Source organism: Prionailurus viverrinus, unplaced genomic scaffold (genome assembly GCF_022837055.1).
Source record: "Prionailurus viverrinus isolate Anna unplaced genomic scaffold, UM_Priviv_1.0 scaffold_53, whole genome shotgun sequence".
In the NCBI taxonomy this organism is placed as follows: domain Eukaryota; kingdom Metazoa; phylum Chordata; class Mammalia; order Carnivora; family Felidae; genus Prionailurus; species Prionailurus viverrinus.
In genome coordinates this window covers 318,408-336,500 of record NW_025927616.1, presented here as the reverse complement: position 1 = coordinate 336,500, position 18,093 = coordinate 318,408, and the positions used below count along the sequence as shown (strand labels likewise).

The window sequence follows — 18,093 nt, the reverse complement described above, 5'->3', positions numbered from 1 at the left end:
AGAGACCCCATGGTTGCAGTGGATGCCACACCGGGTGGGTCTGTGTGCTGGGAATGCCCCGCTGGGCTGCACAGATCCCACTGGAAGTGTCCCCTGGGCTGCACGGGCTCCTGTGTCAGTGCTGGACCCAGCCCCACTTGCACTCGGAAAGCACACAGAACTGGGCCTCCGAGAGGGCCCCACAGCTGCACCAGCACCCGGAGCCTTAGTGTCTGTCCTTGGGCTCCACACAGACCCGAACCAGAGGCTCAGGGGAGGACCCAGCAGTCTGCTCTGCGACGCCCTCTGTCCAGGTCATTCTCAAGGCTGAGAGCCACGGGGTCCCTTACCCACTGCACATAAAACACAGCTGGGTCTTTGGGCGGAATCACACCGGGTCAGGCGGGCACCCACTCTGTAATCCGCACAGCAGCAGGGGGTTTGCGTGATAGCCTTCTCGAACGCCCCAGACCCCCCCCAACCCCCCCCAACCCCCCCCCCACACCGTTGAAACAGTCGGGGTGTTGGTCCCTGCACGGTGGTTCTCAGCCCGGCGGCACATTCAGCTTACTTGGAGAGTGTCCAGGCTGCCTGTGGACCCGGGGCACGGGACCGGGCGTTGGTGTTTATCAAAAGTTCCTCGGGTGATTCTCAGGTGCACTCAGGGCTACGACCACCGGCCAGGGCCCCGCAGCTACCCCCCCCCACCTGCCGTGTGCAGCTGTAAAACCTAACATCCGAGTCACGAATGGGATAGTGGAGCAGATGAAGGGGTCTGGCCCAGGCGCTCAGTCCCCAGAGGCCAGGTCACGCTTCCAGCGAGTGAATCCACCGGGGCGGGGGAGGATCTGAAGGTGCACAGAGGAGATCAAGCCAGACTGTCCCCTTCTGTCCCCTCACAGGCTGCCTGAGACCTCTCTCCTCCTCTAACGGCTACGTGAACATCTCCGAGTTCCAGACCTCCTTCCCCGTGGGGACCGTCATCTCCTATCACTGCTTTCCTGGCTTTAAGCTGGAGGGGTCGGAGTATCTTGAATGCTTGCACAACCTCATCTGGTCGTCCAGCCCGCCCCGGTGCCTCGCTCTGGAAGGTAACGTGTCTCCCTGTTTCGCAGCTGGATCTTGGGTTATTGAAGCGGACGTGTCGCTAGGAGAGCTGAGCGTTATGGTCACAGTATTCTGTTTCCTGAGCACATGGGGCCCGAGCTGAGGCAGCGAGCCTGGCTATCGGCCGAGAAGCAGGACTTAGAACCATCGTAAAACCGGCTCCCCTCCCCTGCCCGTCCTAGGCTTAAAGGGAATAAAAGAGAAAAGTTTCAAGCATCAAAGGTTAAACTGCAAAATATTGCGGAGTTAAATGAAATGTCTTCAAAAATTAATTTTCTCTGCACTAAATGAAAACAGATTGTATTATGGCATCGTTAATCTCACTCCTCATTTTATCGTCGTGTCGATGTTTCTTCCTATTTCCGAGCACTTTACGGCTTAGCTGTAAATGCTTTGCTGGGAGCACACACACTTGGAAGCCTGAAACCAAGAGCTCCTTCCTCCGTGGCCTCCCTAAATGTCTGTGATGATTCTAGAGTGTGGTTCACGAAGGGGCACTGATCAGTGAGGGGACGGGGCGCCCAGTGACAGGATCAGGCCCGTGTCTGGGGGGTAGAGCCGTACAGGCTTCCGCCAGGAAAGGCGGGCGTGCTGGCTCGGCCCTGGCTTTAATGCGGGTCTTAAAATTATGATCAAACAAACAGCAGTTTTCTTCTGGGCGTCTGAGCCCGGTGGGGAGAAGACAACGAGAGCTCCACCAGGAGCCCATCCACAGCTCGTGTGGCCTCTCGTGGGAAGCAAGACACGACAACATGGCGTTCTCTCCAGGGTGTGCGTGCGGCGCGGGGAAGAGGCTGGGGGTTCCGGGAAGCGCCTCCCCCAGGGATTTGGACTTGGAGTGGGGGGGGGGGGTGGAGCGTCGGCAGGGAGGGGGGGAGAGGGGCTGCCGGACCACCAGCGGCAGGGGTGTCCTCAGAGCCCAGCCCCCACTGCCCACCCATCCCAAATCCCCCGGGGTCAACCTCCAGGGGACATGTCAGAAGAGATGTGGGTGCACAGTTAAATCTGAGTTTTAGATAAACAGCAAATGATTTCTTAAAAAAATGTTTTTAATGTGTATTTATTTTTGAGAGAGAGAGAGAGAGACAGAGCAGAGCAGGGGAGCAGCAGAGAGAGAGGGAGACAAGAATCCAAAGCAGCCTTCAGGCTCTGAGCTGTCAGTACAGAGCCCAACCCGGGGCTCGAACCCACGCACCGTGAGATCCTGACTGAGCTGAAGTCGGACGCTCAACCGACTGAGCCCCCCAGGCGCCCCAACAGCAAACTATTTCTTACTGTGAACGTGCCCTGAACGTTGGCATGGGACTTAACTCATGGTGGAAAATTACTTTGTTAAATTTGAAGTTGATATAACCCAGTGTGCGGTGTTCTCACTCGTTAAACCGGCGACCCTAACCTCAGGGTGGGGCGTCCTTTGTCCCCCCCCCCCCCCAATCTGGACCGCAGGCTGAGGTGAGCCTGGGTCCAGGAGAGGGGGCTCTGAGGTCCGGAAGCGTCTCCCTGCGCAGACAACCAGAAACAGAGACTCGGTGGAGGGAGTCATTGGCGGGATCCCGTCAGTTCAAAATGCCGGTTTTCACACCTCTTCAAGTCGGTCGCGTTCTGATCAGCTCCGTTTTGAAACTTTGAACGCTTGTTTTTGTGGAGCCTGGAGAACACGGTGTGAACAGGTACGGCAAACTTGGAGGTCTGAACGGGGAGGCGGGCCGCGGCCCCCGCCAGCGAGGGCCGTGGCCCAGGGGGCCGCCTGCGTCGCAGATGCCGAGTCCTTCCTGGAGTTTTGTCGTGTGCGTTTAGATCACCTTTATTCCCCCGCGCGGTGCCGTACAGCACCTGCCACACCCAGGTGCGGGACGTTGCGCTGCTAACCAGCTGGAGACCCCAGAGCCACGGTCCTGGACCCAGAGCCACGGTGCAGCCTGAAGGCTTTTGGTCTCAAGACTTGATAGAAACGGGGCTGAATTAAACGACGGGTCAAAGTAACAAGTGCGACTTTGCGACAGGTTTTCCAGCGGGGCCCCGGTGTCGCCCCGGTGTCGCTGTTTCCTCAGCTCCGCCGGGATCGTGTGCCACGTTTGCGGGGGGCAGGGCCCTATTTGTACAGCATAGCCACTGGGCGTGCGTGGTCGGTGAACCGTCCTGAAGGGCTCTGCCCCTTGCGCGTGCCACTGTTTCCCCCTCGGTGTCCATCTTTCCGAGCTCACAATCGGATTTTTCTTGATGGCCCAGTGGAAATCTGTGCACAGTGCTGGGGAAGCAGGAAGCTCTCAGGGGCTTCTGAATATGGGGCGATCTGGCCCCCGAGTGCCCGGGTCTGGACGGCTGTGCCGTGGCGCTTTCCGGGCTCACCGTGACCCCCAGCCCATTGGCTGTCCGTGTGCCTGTCCTGCAGCTCCCCCAGCCCCAGCTTTTCCAAACCTGCCAAGGGCCAGGAGAAGGGGTCACACAGAGGGCCAAGAGGCAGGTGGCACACTGAGCAAGGGAGTGCACCGCCATCAGACCCGCCGGACGGGCTCCCGTCCTGGGTCTCCCCCTTCATCGCCTTGCCCCAGGGTGGGTCACTTGGCTCGTCCGTCCCCATTTCCGCACCTGCCAAATGGGGCGGATGGTCATGTTCCTCCCGAGACTGCGAGGCTCCACGTGGTAACGAGTTCGGAGTCGGTGAGTGGTCCTCCAAGTGGCCGCCGTTATCACTGTGCTCAGAATTTAGATACGTAGGCCGGTCCGGACATGGCGGTGCGAACAGAGTACCGAGCTTTTCTGCTCGTACGTTGTGACTGTTCTCGCTGCTCTGGTGTCTGCAGATAAGACGAATCCCAGATGACAGAAACCCTGAACCACAGCAATTTGCATTAATTTTGAGAGCTTACTATGTGTCACAGTGTTGGACACAGTAACTCAGTCTTCCTAGTGAGACAGGTGCTGTTTTAACCCACTTCACCGATGGGCAGACCCAGGCTTGTAAAGTTCCAGAAACTCACCAGTTCACACCACCAGTAAGTGGGCGAGCTGGGACTCAGACATGGGTCTCTGTCACCTCAGAGCTCATGTTCCTAATCACCAGGGCACTTTATCCAATTAAATTCTGATTGCTTTACATCCAACAGGGAAACAACGGGGTGTTTTTATAGCCATTTTGTAAAGAGTGAAAAAATTTTGAAAAAACACATAGGAAGGGACTCCTATGTCGTTATTCGTCCTGTGGGAATCCTAGCTGCAGGGCACGTGAGGCCAGATGGAGGCCACTCGCTATTGTCCCCAGGACCTGCCGTCTCCCCGTCACGGTGGAGAGCCCACCAGGGTAGTGTCTCCTGTCACAGACCAGGTCTGACACCTTGAAGGACAACCTGACCTGTCCAGACCCTCCGCCCCTGGGTCCTGGCTCTTCTGCCACATGGTGCCTCTTGGCCTCACTCGGCTGGAGGGCACCTGGTGAGGTCAGGCTTCTCCAGCTCCGATGGCCGCCCCAAGGTGTCCGTGACCCCAGGATGGATGCCTGGCCTCGTGAGGGGCTCACATTTCGGAAGGAGAAGCTCCAGCAGCTTCGCTGAAGGCCCAGGTCATGTGTCCAAGGTCAGGACACTTGCCGCACTGAGAGCGGAAGGCCCTGGAGCACGCGTTCCCTGTAGCTGTGCTGGGGGCAGGGGACAAAGCACCTGAAATCATAGTCTTGAACCACAATGTCGCTCCATCGTTGAAAAATAGACGCGAGGCTTTAAAACAAAGGTTGTAATAAAGGACAATGAACGACACTATATGATGATACAGGTGTCAATCCACCAAGAAGGTACAGCATTTATAAATACATATGTACCCTACATAGGAGCCCCTAAGTAGTTAAAGCAAATATTAGCAGACCTACAAGAAGAGATTTATAGCAATACAGTGATACCAAGGGACTTTAACACCCGCTTACATCAGTGGACAGATCATCACACAGAAAATCAATCAGGAAACATCAACCTCAAATGACACATTATACCAGATGGGCTTAACAGACGTATACACGGTACTCCACCCCAAACCAGCAGAATACACATTCTTCTCAAGTACACGTGGAACTCTGTGTCCAGGACACATCACGTGTTAAGCCACAAAGCAAGTCGTAATAAACACAAGGAGACTGACATCCTATCAAGTATCTTTTCTGACCACGGTGGTATAAAGCTAGAAATCAATTACAAGAAGAAAAACTGGGAAAACAAATACGTGGAGATTAAATAACATGTTACTGAACAAGTGCTGGGTCATAGAAAAAAATCAAAGGAGAAGTAAAAAAAAAATACGTAGACACAAATGAAAAAAAGAAATGTGACATAGTGAAATCTACAGGGTACAGCAACAATGGTTCTAAGGGAAAAGTTCATAACAATACAAGCCTACCCAAAGACACCACAAAAATCTCAAATAAACAATTTACACCTAAAGGAACTAGAAGAACCAGCAAAACCCAAAGTTAGCAGAAAGAAGGATATAATAAAGATCAGGAAGGAAATAAATGAAATAGAGACTCAAATGATAATAGAAAGATCAATGAAACTAAGAGCTAGCTTTTTGAAAAAATAAACAAAATTGACAAACTTGTAGCCGGATTCACCAGTAAAAAGGAGAAAGGCCTCAAATAAAATCAGAAATGAAAGAGGAGAATTACAGCCAACAGCACACAAATACAGAGGATAAAAGGGGCTACTGGAACAACAAAATCGGACAACGTAGAAAAAAATGGGTAAATTCCTAGAAACTTATGATCTTCCCAGACTGAATCATGAAGAAAATCTGAATAGACTGATCACTAGTAAGAAGATTGAGTCAGTGATCAAAAACCTCCCAAGAAACCAAAGTCCAGTACCAGTTAGTGTCAGTGGTGAATTCTACCAGACATTCAAAGATTTAATGGCAATCCTTCTCAAACTCTTCCAAAACACTGAAGAGGAGAAAATGCTTCCAAAGTCATTTTACAAGGCCAGCATTACCCTGATACTAAAACCAGATAATGACAACACAAGAAAATCATAAGCCAGTATCCCCGATGAACAGTCATGTAAAAATCATCAACAAGGTATTAGCAAAATGAATTCAACAATATATTTAGAAGATCACATACAATGATCAAGTGGGATTTATTCCAGGGATGCAAGAGTGGTCAACATTCGTAAGTCAGTCATCGTGATACGCCACATTAACAAAACAGAAGGTAAAAATCGCGCGGTCATTTCAATAGATGCAGGAAAAGCATTTGTCAATAGTCAACATCCTTTTACGATAAAAACTCTCCGCAAAGTGTGTGTAGAAGGAATGTACCTCAAGGTAATGAAAGTCGTAATATGACAAACTCAGAGCCAATATACTCAACAATGAAAAGCTGAAAACTTTTCCTCTAACGTCAGGGACGAGACAACGATGCCCCTTCTCCCTCTTGCGTTCAACACAGTACTGGAAGTGCTAGTCAGAGCAATTAGGCAAGGAAAAAAAATAAAGGCACATGAAAAGTGAAACTGCTACTGTGTGTAGATGACATGACACTATATATAGAAAACTCTGAAGACTCCACCAAAAAACTGTTAGAATAAATGAACTTAGGAGAAGTTGCTGGACACAACATTAATATACAAATATCTGCCGCTTTTCTATACACGAGTAGCAAACCGTCAAGAGAAATCAAGAAAACAGTGTCATTTACAATCACATCAGAAAGAATCAAATAGGATGAGAGGGTGATCTGGCTATGACATTTGTCACCCATTGATCACCAAGGTTGATTTGGCTGGTCTGGCTGGCTGGGCAGGTGTCCCCTTCCTCCCTCAGCTCTCCACACGCGTCCCTCCCGAAGCTGCACACTTAGTAGAAGCGGACGACCTTCCCCAATAGAGGAGGACGGTCAAAGGCATACAAGTGGCTGTGTTCACCTCCTAGGACCTCCAAACAAGCTCTCAAAGTCCACTTGTGGGAGAATGTAGGGCAGTCAAGCTTCCAAGAGTCAACACGTTCAAGTGAGGCGCTGCATGCGGCGGTCTGCCTTTCTGTAAAATTAGAAATGAAAGAAGAGTAAAATACCTAGGAATAAATCTAACCAAGGAGGTGAAAGACTGGTACACTGAAAACCGTAAGACTTTGATGAAAGAAACTGAAGGTGACACGAACAAATGGAAAGACATTCCATACTCATGGGTTAGAAGAACAGATTTGTTACAGTGTCCGTGCTAGCCAAGGCAATCTACGGATTCAAAGCTGTCAAAATTCCAATGGCGTTTCTTCACAGAAATAGAACAAATCATCCTAAAATTTGTGTGGAACCACAAAAGACCCTAGATAGCCAAAAGAGTCTTGAAAAAGAAGAGTAAAGCCAAAGGTATCCCACTCCCTGATTTCAAACTGTATTACAAAGCTATAGCAGTTAGAGCAGTGTGGTCCTGGCACAAAAATAGACATGTAGATGGACAGAACAGAATAGAGATCCCAGAAATAAACCCACAATTATATGGTCAATTACCTTACGACAAAGAAGGCAAGAATACACGATGGGGAAAAGAAAATCTCTTCAACAAATGGCGCTGGGAGAACCTGACAGCTACACGCAAAAGAATGAAACTGGACCACTTTCTTACATCATACACAAAAATAAACTCAACGTGGATTAAAGACCTGAGTGTGAGGTCTGAAACCATAAAAATCCTAGAAGAAGACAGAGGTGGTAAGCTCCTTGACACCTGCCTCAGTGAGGTTTTCTTGGCCCTGACTCCAAAGATAAAGGAGGCCAAAGCAAAACTAAGCAGGCGGGATTACATCAAAATAAAATGCTGCCATGAAGGAAACCACCGAGAAAATGAAGAGGTAGCCTACTGAATGGGAGAAGATGTTTGCTAATCATATGACCGATGAGAGGTTAATATCCAAAATATATAAAGAACTCATGCAACTCAATAACAACCACCACCCCCAAACCATTGAGTTAAAAATGGGTAAAAGATCTGGACAGATATTTTCCCAAAGAAGACATCCAGATGGCAAACAGACCCATGAAAAGATGCTCAACGTCACTTCTCATCAGGGAAATACAAATCAAAACCATGATGAGATGTCGCCTCACACCTGTCAGGATGGCCAGAACCAACAACACAAGAAACAACAGGTGTCGGCGAGGATGCGGAGAGAGGGGAACCCTCGTGGCACTGTTGGTGGGAATGCAGACTGGTGCAGCCACCATGGAGAACAGTACGGAGTTTCCTCAAAAAAATTAGAAATAGATCTACCCTATGACCCAGCAATTCCACTTCTGGGTATTTACCCAAGGAACACAAGAACACGAATTCAGAGGGATACGTGCACCCCAGTGTTTACTGGAACATTATTTACAGTAGCCAAGAAATAGAAACAACCTAATTGTCCATCAGTAGATGAATGGGTAAGAAAGATGTGGTTTTTATACACAATGGAATATTACTCAGCCATAAAATCAGCAATCAGACCTTGCCATTTGCAATGGCAGGGACGAGTTTTATGTTAAAATGTCAGACAAATACTGCATGGCTTCACTCTCGTGTGGAATCTAAAAAACAAAACAAAACCCAGACTCCTAGATTGAGAGAACATATTTGGTGGCTGGTAGGGGTGGGGTGGGTGCAGTGGGGGGAGGGGTCAGGAAATACAAACTCCCAGTTGTAAACAGCGTGGGGAACATACCCAGCGATGTTGTATTAACGGTGTGTGGTGACACGGGTCACCAGACTTGCTGCGGTGGCCATTTCGCTGTGTTTGCAAATGTCAAATCAGTGTGTTGCACAGGTAATGTAATACTGTGTGTCACTGGGACCTCGGTGAGGAAGAAGGCGGCGGCGGGGGGGCAGGGGCATCCGGGAAGGTGGGGAGCCTGGCCCCGGGGGTCGTGCCTGTGTTTGTTTTTCCCAAACAGGGACTAAATCACCCCAGGATCCGCGGGCACGAAGGTGCCATTTGCGGTGACTCGGGCCGTGGCTTTGCCAGTGCAGAACTTTTCAACAGGCGCCGGGCTGGCATTTCCCCCGCGGAACAAGCAAAGCTGACCCCATTAGCAGCTGAACATGGGAAAGTTTGTTTCTAAATCCGACCAGTCCCACCACTCAAATTGCCCGAAGTGATTTTCCCTTCTGCTCACTTGAGAGCGCACAGGCTCAGGGATGCAGGTTTAACCCACGGTTTCAGCCTCAAATTACAGGAACGCAGCACTCGATAGCCTGAGAACCTGCCAGCGCCCAGGGGTCCGTTCAGGTCCACGTCCTTCTGCAAGAGAAAGAGCAAAAAATAAGAACCTGAAAAACCCTGTTTGGCCAAATGGGAAATAACTGGAAAGGTTCCAGTTTAGGATCAAAACCGAGAGCCAGTGCGGATGTGAAGGTCTGGCTACGGCGGAGCAGAGTCAGGACCTGGGGGGTCCCAGAGCCCCCAGTGCGATTTCCCTGCAGGAACCTGGGCCTCGCGCAGTGGCACCGCGAGGCGACCCTGTGCCGGGAACAGCAGACACGCAGCAGGGAGTGTGGGCTCCTCGATGCGACCCGCCGGAGCCCCTCGGGGTCCAGGATGCACCCAAGGGCGCCCACCCCGTGCCAGCGCCGTCCCGTCTTAAAGGAGCGCTGGAGCACCCCAGGAGTCCTTGTGAAGAAGGTGCCGTGCGCTCTCTTGGCTGTGAGCTCACGTGTCGCTGGGTCCGCCCCAAACCAGGCGGGACCCTCCGTGTCAGCAGACCAGCCAGCCAGGGGGAGGGGCGTCTCCACGGCCTTCCTGCCCTGGGTCCCCGGAAAGACACGGAAGAATCGGATCCCTGGGTTAACCGGAAACTCTCCTGCACCGGATTCTAAGTAACTTGGCGGGACCGAGCCCCAGCGGGATTTCCTGGCGCTGAGTTTGGACCATCCGTCTGGAATTCCTTAGACACCGCCTCCCTTTCTGCCCCTCCCCACGCCCCCCTGCGCCTCCTTGGCAGAAATGAAGCAGTAGCGACCAACAGGTTGACTGGGTGTGTCCCCGCCTGGGAGGGCGTGCCAGCCCCTGGGTCTGCACCCGCGCCCACCCCCTCCCTGCCTCTCTGTGCCCCCTCCTCACCCACGCTCTCCAACAGGGAGAACTCACACTTGGCCTTCCTACAAGCATCGTGGGGATGACACGGTGAACGGCCACCGGGGGGACCTCCCTTTGATTCATTCCACGGGCCTGGACACCGCCCCACACCCCCCCCCCCCCCCAGAGGCGCCTCACCCTGACGAGTGCCACGAGTGTCACGACACATGTGCTGCCATCCGGCAGATGAGGAAACTGAGGCTCGGATGGCGTGTACCCTCTCCCAAGGTTGCCTGCTCCCGGGGGGTGGGGGGGTGGGGGGGAGCAGCTCTTCCCGGCTCCCGGGGCCCAGCGCACCTGCTGGAAGCCAGGGTCTGGGTTCTAAGCCTGGCTCCGCGGGTCCGTCTTTTCGATGCGGGCCCCCCGCTCCTCCCGGAGCCACATCCGCGACTCTGCTCCTACCCAGAACGCTCTGCTCCCAGAGAGGCTGCAGAGGGGAGGGGGCACGAGGAGAGGCCCCCGCAACCGCCCGCAGGACCCAGGGCCCCATCCCCGCGGAGGGAGCCGTGGCTGCGCAGGGTGGTCCTGCACCAGGCACCTCCTGTAGCCTCGGAACGGCTCTGGGCCCTGCCGCTGGCCCTTTGCGGAAGGAGCAGGCCCTGCGGCGCGGCCGGAGCTCCCCTGGCGGTGCCCCTTCTGGGCCTCGTGCCGGCTTCTCCGCCCCCTGGTGCTCGGGGCACCGGGCTTGCCGTCACGTGTCACGTACGACGTACTCCGCACGACGTTCTCTTATCGAGGAGGGAGGACGCGCTCTTTGTTGGGCCCGAGCCGCGCTGCAAATGCAGGGGGTCAACGTGGGCGTTCCTTCCTCCCCCCTCCTTCCCGGGCCGGACATGCGCCTGCCTGCGGTGGTGGGAAGAGCAGTGACCAGCTGGCCACCCTCACCCACCGGACCCCCCACCTCGGCCGGGCCTGGGCTCTCAAGCCCCCTGCAGACGCGCGTCCGACCCTGCCGCTCAGGGTTCAGTATGAGATTGAATCAGAACACGAAGAGCAACGAATGCCCTCTTCCTAACTCGGTGTAGCCCTGGGGCTCCTATTCAGGGAAGACGGAGGGAGGCTGTTTATCTGCCCGCACCCCCCCCCCTCCCTAATGTAAAAGGTTTACCGGGGCCAGGACTACCTGGTCAGAGGGCCCTGAACCCCTGCCGGGAGGCCCGGAGGCCCGGAGGCCCAGAGGCGGGGCTCCCCGAGGAGCAGGGAGGCTGGAGCTAGCTGTTCCTGAACTCCCACCGGCACTCTGTTTTACGTGTTTACATCCTGTGTTTCCACCGGAGGTTGAGCGTGTCAGCGTAAAGCATGAAACCGTTCCTGTAGCTCTGCCTCTGAGGACCTAGAGACCGGGGAGTGAAATGGCCTGTGGGTCACATGCAAACTCCTGCCTCCTCAGGCCCCCAGCCTTCTGGCCTGCGCGAAACGGCTGATTTCGAGCCCTAGTGAGGAGCCCAGCTAAGATTAGATCTTATTCTCAGAAGCAAGACAGTCGTCAGTGCTCTGTGAGGACAAGCATGTGTCCTGGCCTGGGCCCCGGCTACTCCCGTGTTAGTGACGTTGGCCAGGAGCCCCTGGGAAACGGCGCAGAGGCGGCTTGGGGCCGAGAACGCGCCCTGCCGCCCCCCCACCCCCCCCACCCCGCGGGCGCGCGCCTGGCTGTGAGCTCTGCTGGCGCCGCCTATACGTGACCCGGCAGGGTTCGTGTTAGACGGTGCAGACTTCCTAATGCGTTGTTCACGCGCGAGGGAAGGCGACCGCACACCGTCCCCACGCAGGGCTCCGCGTCGCCGCGGCACGATCGCAGGAACACTGGCATCTCCCGCCTTCGCTGCGCTCCCGTGTCTGCCTGTGGCGGCATTTTTGCCACCGTAGCCCTCCCCACCCCCATCTCGTGTGCTCAAGAGCTGGCTGTGCTCTGGCATCGAGAAACTTCATCCTTCTAATCCTCTTTTTTCCTGTATGGAATCCAGAAACCCTGATCTTTCTGTCCCCAGAAACCAAAAGGCCTTGCTCCTGTTTGAGCAGAACGGGCCCTCAGGCCCCCTGCTGCTACTTCACGGGCTGGTGGCCCCGAGCTTCCTCGCCCTGTCCAGGTCCCTGTTGGCGGCCGGAGCCCTCGCAGCCCTGTCTGGGCGCCTTGCTGCCTGTCCCCTCCGTGGACACACGTGGCTATCAGCCCCCGGGCTCCCTTGGTTCCCCACCCCTTTCAAATGGAGGGATTTCCACCAAAGGCAGAGGGACTGGCAGAGGATGGGAGCTGGCCAGCTCTGGACTGGTTTCTCCCACCAAGTCAGGGAATGAGGGCCACACACCCCCCCGCCCCTGCAGCCTCCTCTCCAGAGAGGGGGCCCCTAGACTCCAGCCCTGCGCCCCTCGGCCCTACCCGCAGGCATCCTGGCCCCAGGGCGGCGGCACCGGGTGTGGTGGGCCTGGGGCCCTGGGGCCGCACGCTGTCACGTCTGCATGGGAAGTGGTCAGATGCAGGGCCCAGGACGGGGGTGAGTGCCGGGTCAGCCGGCGCTGTGGGTCTGATGAAGCCCGTGTGAGGCTGTGACCGGAGGCCACCTCTCTGCAGCAAGGCCACGTGTCCACGGCGGGGAACCCCACACACAAGCGTCCCCCGGGGCTCGCTCTTCTGGGTTGGCCTGACCCCTACCACTTCCAGGACACGGGAGGTCTCGCGACCCAGGCCCGGTGTGTTGTTAGGATGTGAGTGGGGACCAGTCTCTCTCTTTCGCCGTCCGTGGCTCCCACCAACGGCGTCTTGCTCTGCCCTCCAGCCTCCTCTTGGTTTTGAAAAGCTCAGAGATGAGCCAGCCGAGGTTTTCATCTTGTGTTCAGGTGTTGGTCACTGAAGGGACGTGGAACTGAGCGGTAGCACAGTGGTGGCCTGTGGTTTGAGCCACGAGCTCGTGCCTCGGGAGCAACTTTGTCGTGCTCGGAAACTAGGTGCCCGGGACAAGTGGGAAAATCCCGCTGTTTGTCCCTAAACTCCACAGTATCCTCTCCGTCGCTGCTCCGGGCAGAATTTCTGTCTTTCCTTCCTCTCTGGGAAGTCAGGCAACTTGTACTCCATGGTCACATAGCCTCTTGCGGTCAGTCAGGTGCACCACAGACAGGGACAGGTCCCTCGGGTCAGTCCCGGCCTCTTCCAGGCAGGACGTCACCAGGAGCGTTCAGCAGGGTGGCTTGGGGTCACTCTTCCCCGGCTCCGGCCCCCACCCCCGCCTGTCTTCACAGGTGGTCTCCAGAATTGCGTCTTTCCCACAGGAACTAGACATTTGCGTGACAGGCAGGTAAGCCTTGCACACGTTTCCACACCTGTTTTGGTGTCTCGAATTGTTCGTTTTGGAGAACCTGAAACCGTGATTCCTGTGTTCATAACCATTTCCTCTCTCGGTGCAGGAGGAAGCGTTTTTGTTGTTCTTGGTTTTGTTTTTACAAAAAGATGAATTGTGCCTGGATTTCCATCAGAGTGACAGCTCCCCTTCTGTGGCCCCTGAAAACACCGCAGGACTCGGCATGTGCCGGCCAGCTCGTTCTGATGGCTGGAACCGAACGCGGTTCCCAACGTCTCTTCCGCTCGCGGGAAGGGATGTGACAGGTGCAGGTGTCAGGAAGGTAGGACCATCGCCCCAATTGTAGCTGAGAAGGCGGTTAAATCGGAACGTGGATCTTAAACTAGTCCCCCCTGCAGGCGGTCACGAGTGCGCCTTTGTCCGTCTGTGTTTTCATACCGGGAGTGGAACTGGGAAGAAAGGTGCATGTAGATAGCCCGGCCGCCGGGAATTCTGTGGTGTTCTGTAGGCTGCCGGGGCGAGGAGCGTGAGTGGGATCTCACTCCACCTCCGCCTGACATTTCGGGACCCCGGCCCTTTGGTTAACCGCGGGCGACCCTGTACCGTCCCCAGCCTGGCTGTGTGGGCACCGCCTGGAGAGGCATGACGGTGATGTCCGCCAGGGCTCCCAGGCCTCAGGTCTGTGTCACTGTCCCCCTGCCCGCTGTGGCCTGTCTCAGCCTGCCCACAGGGATGCTCGTGGCTGGTTGACTGTCCCTGTGAGGGAATCTCGGGGTCCAGCTGACCCAGGAAACCCTCTGGGTCCGGTGGGCTGCTTCGCCGGGGACCCAGGGGCTCAGCCTCGCCTCCAGGCTTGTGTCCTGGCCCGGAGCCGCTGTCTACAAGGTACCATATACAGGGTGAATTACAACAGCAGGATCAGATTTTCTCGCCGTTCTGGGGGCTGGAAGCCCAGGACCCAAGGGTCCACAGGGCCATTTTCCTTCTGCGGTCCTTCCTTGCCTGGTCTGGCTTCCAGGGAGGCCGCCGCGTCCCTTGCTCATTGTCACACGTGGCTGTGTGCCCTCTGTGCCTCTCCTGCAGGGACACCAGCCCCGTGGATTAAGGGCCGACTCCCCAGCAGCAGGACCTCGTCTCAACTTGATTTCGCCTGCCGCACACTCAGTTTCCGAGTGAGGTCACGTTCACGGGTAGCCGGCATTAGGACTCCAGTGTCACAGTCCGGCCCACACCCCAAGCTCTCCCCTTGACTGAGGAAGAGGCAGACGCCCTCGGCCTTCCCTCCACCTGCTTCTGATTTGGAAGGGCTCACTCTCCTTAAGGCGTCCCGGCCCCGGCTGGCCGGCCTCCTCTAGACTCTGTCCATAGCCCTGTCCCAGGCTAGTGTCCCCTCTGGCCAGCACACGGCACCCACCATGCCCCCTGAGCCCAGGGGGCTCCCCGCCTCCTGTCTCTCTGCCTCTTTCGACCTCCGACCTGCCCGCACACAGCCCAACAGATAAGTCACTGCTTGTACGTCTGCCCTGGGGTGGTCTGCACCCCACTTCCCCACTCAGTCAAGATCCCACTGAGAACTCGGGAGGGAGTGTGGCTTCAGGGTGGCCTCACTTAAGGTCAGACCCCAGCCGGGCAGTTTATTGGCTGGGTGACCTCGGGCGAGTGACTTTGCCCCTCTGAGCTGGATTCCCTTACTTGCACGGGGACCCCTGCTTTGCAAAGTGGTTGTTAGGGTCAGGTGTGCAGTGTGTGGGTGGCCCCCACGGTGGTGCCCCGTGGGCTGTGGCTGTAATCACTTCCCTGCCCGCAACGTAGCTGAGCATGACCTTGACTGCTCATCAGGGTTGGAGGCCTCATCCCTCATTTGGAGAAGCCTGCACAGGGTTACGGCTTCTGTTTCACAAGCCACGGGAACCTAGGCTCAGAACCAGGCCACGTAAATGCCGTGCATCTGCTGAGCGGGATTCGAACCCAGGAGAGAGTGCTTTGCACTTTGTAGAGCTGCTGTGGGGTCACCCGGCGACCCCCGGCGGTCATGCCCTCTCAGCCCCCAGCTTGCGCTCTGCTCATCTGCCCGCCCCCCAGCCTCCCCTTTCTTCTTTCCTCACACCCGCAGCTTCTAAGCCCATTCTCAGATTGGTTCACGGAACAGCAGTTTGTTTTTCCAGAACTCTAGGAAACACTGTGCAAACCTTAGAAGCGGTCTTGTTGGCGGAAAACGTGGCTGTTTATTTTCTGTGTGTGACGTAGAGCCATGCCCAGTGTGTGCACACGTGCATGTGCTCACACACGTGCACACCCTCGCACGTGCGCTCACACAAGCACATGGACACACACACGCTCACACACATGCACACTCACACACGCTTGCACACATGCCCGCACACTTGGCACACGCACGCACTTGCACACGCGCTCACACACAGGCATGCGCACAGCTTGGCACGGAGCACGACCGTTACTTCCCGCTGTCACAAACGGACTATTCAGGACCTACTTCTTAGCCACCGGCATTTGCTCACAGACGAGAGTGGGAGAGCACCAGAAACCCAAGGCGAAACTGATGGGAGAGAACCTTGAAGTCAGAAATTCGGTACACGGGCTCTGTCCCTGCAGCGCTGTGTCCAGAGTGTGGAAGCAGAATTAAGACGTGCGGTGATGCCGCGGAGCCTCGGACGCAGGCGGGACCCGGTGGCGGGAGAGAGACGTGGAGAGAACCCGCTCCCGAGCTCCCAGTCCCCTGGGCTTCCTGCGCAAACACTGTGACACGCCGTCTCTTTTTTTGTCTCGCGCCTCGGATTTCTTCCCCTCTCAAAACATTAAGACGCGCCGATTCCAGCAGGAACCCCGACTGGAGGGCGGTGAATTCTCCTTCGGAAGAGGCTCCCCGACACGAGGACGCTGACGCACACTCGTCTCCCGCTTTGCTCCTGCCCCACGGTGACGGAGGCCGCGCCCTACTTGGCCGTCCGCGCCCAGTCGCTGCGAAGAGGGACGAGCAGCCTCGTCAGAGCCCGAGACACCTGCCGGCCGTGCCTGCCGCGGGGGCTGTGGGAGCGCGCTGTGCTCTCGTGCTGCCCCGTGGCTTCTCCGTGTCTGCAGGCCCCGCCCGCCTGACTCCTGCTGTGGAGCCGTGTTTCTGTGCCCGGAATCTGCATGCTGTCGTCCGATGCATCCCGTGTCCCTTGAGGGACACCCCGACCGGGCGGCTCCGAGGTGAGGAGCAGACCAGGGCCCCCTTGGGGAGCCAAGCAGGATTGATCCTAACGCTGATCTGTCCACACATCTCTGAGCACAGAGACACCAGGCTCCCTCCGGCCTCATCGTCCGTTGCTTCCTGAACTGGACACATTTATCGGCCTTCCGTGTTGTTACCACGAGAAAAAGTGGAAAATCTAACGGGCCGGGTAACGTTGATTGATTTTCCCTGAGCTAAAAGCAAAGTTTCAGGCGTCACCTTGGAAACAGCTGTGACTTTGGCCTAGAGGGGCCTTGTCCCGCTTCCTGGAATCATTACTCAGGCGCGGACCTGACTGGGGACAGCTGGTGCACTGGCCACTTTAATTATTAGCGGCCAGCAGGCCTGCTGACGGCAGAGGCTTGGGGACCGTGTACTTGTGCGGAGCGAGGCCCGTGCCCCCGGCTCCTCTGGGAGCCGCTCAGACAACACGCCGGGTCGTCTGGAGACGAGGGGCCCTCGTCGATCCACAGAGCCGCCGGCCGTCCTCCCTGCCCCCTGCAGCCCAGGAGCCGGCCTTCCCTCGCGTCACCACACTCGGCCCGGGGTGGCGCTTCCCGGACTGTCTGACTCACGCGGGAGTTCTGCGCGAACAAAGGCTCGACTCAGGAGGTCTGGGCTGGCGCTGACACGTGCATTTCTGAGACTCGCGGCTGAGCCCAAAGCTGACGGTCGGGGACTGCGGGTCGAAAGCAAGGGCCTGGTGGAAGGTACCTCTGGCTTCTCACTCTGGCTCCCCGGACGTTGTGAGCTGGTGGCCCGGCAGGGAGGCCTTTGCCCCGCGTGCTGTCGCAGCCGCTGAGGCCGTGCCCTCAACTGGACCCCCCGTCAGACTCACCTGGGGCCCCGAAGACCTCGCCGTGCCCAGGACCGACCCGGAACAGCCAGGCGGCCAGGGTTGGGGAGCCGCTGATATATGTCCCGGAGACACTGTCGAGACGCGGCGCTGACACCGGGGCGGGTGGGCGCTGCTGTGACAGGTGCCCAGAAACGTATCGTGGCTCAACAGGATAGCAGCCCGTCTCCGTGCAGCGGCGTTTGTGTGCGTGGGCCGGCCGGCGTTCTTCTGCACCTGTCACTCAGGGGCCGTGGGGGTTCTGCCGCCCTCGGGGTGCGGCTCCTGGGACCCCCGGGGGTCGTCTCTGTCGTGGTCGGCCTGAGACCCGGAGCGTTTTGGGCGTCAGCCTGGACGCGACGTCCGTCACTTCAGCTCACGGTCTGCTGACTGGAACTCGGGGACGAGGGACCCGGGTGCAGGGCGGCTCTGAGCCTGGGACAGAGCCAGCAGGTGGTCCGGGTGCACAGACGGGGGCCAGCTCTTCCCTCCCAAAGGACAGGCACCGAAACAGGACCCGTCACAGCCCTGGGGATTCCCGACACAGTGCCCCA

General features: G+C 56.6%; 1 protein-coding gene across 4 annotated transcripts in view; it reads left to right on the top strand.

The window, feature by feature from the left end:
• The window catches only part of SUSD4 (sushi domain containing 4), a 93,538-nt gene that overhangs the window by 60,607 nt on the left and 14,838 nt on the right, over nt 1-18,093 (top strand). For all 4 annotated transcript variants that reach the window (XM_047848192.1, XM_047848189.1, XM_047848193.1 and 1 more), the window contains one exon: nt 882-1,070. In XM_047848192.1, coding sequence (XP_047704148.1) covers nt 882-1,070 — 189 coding nt within the window. The remainder of the gene's footprint in view (nt 1-881; nt 1,071-18,093) is intronic.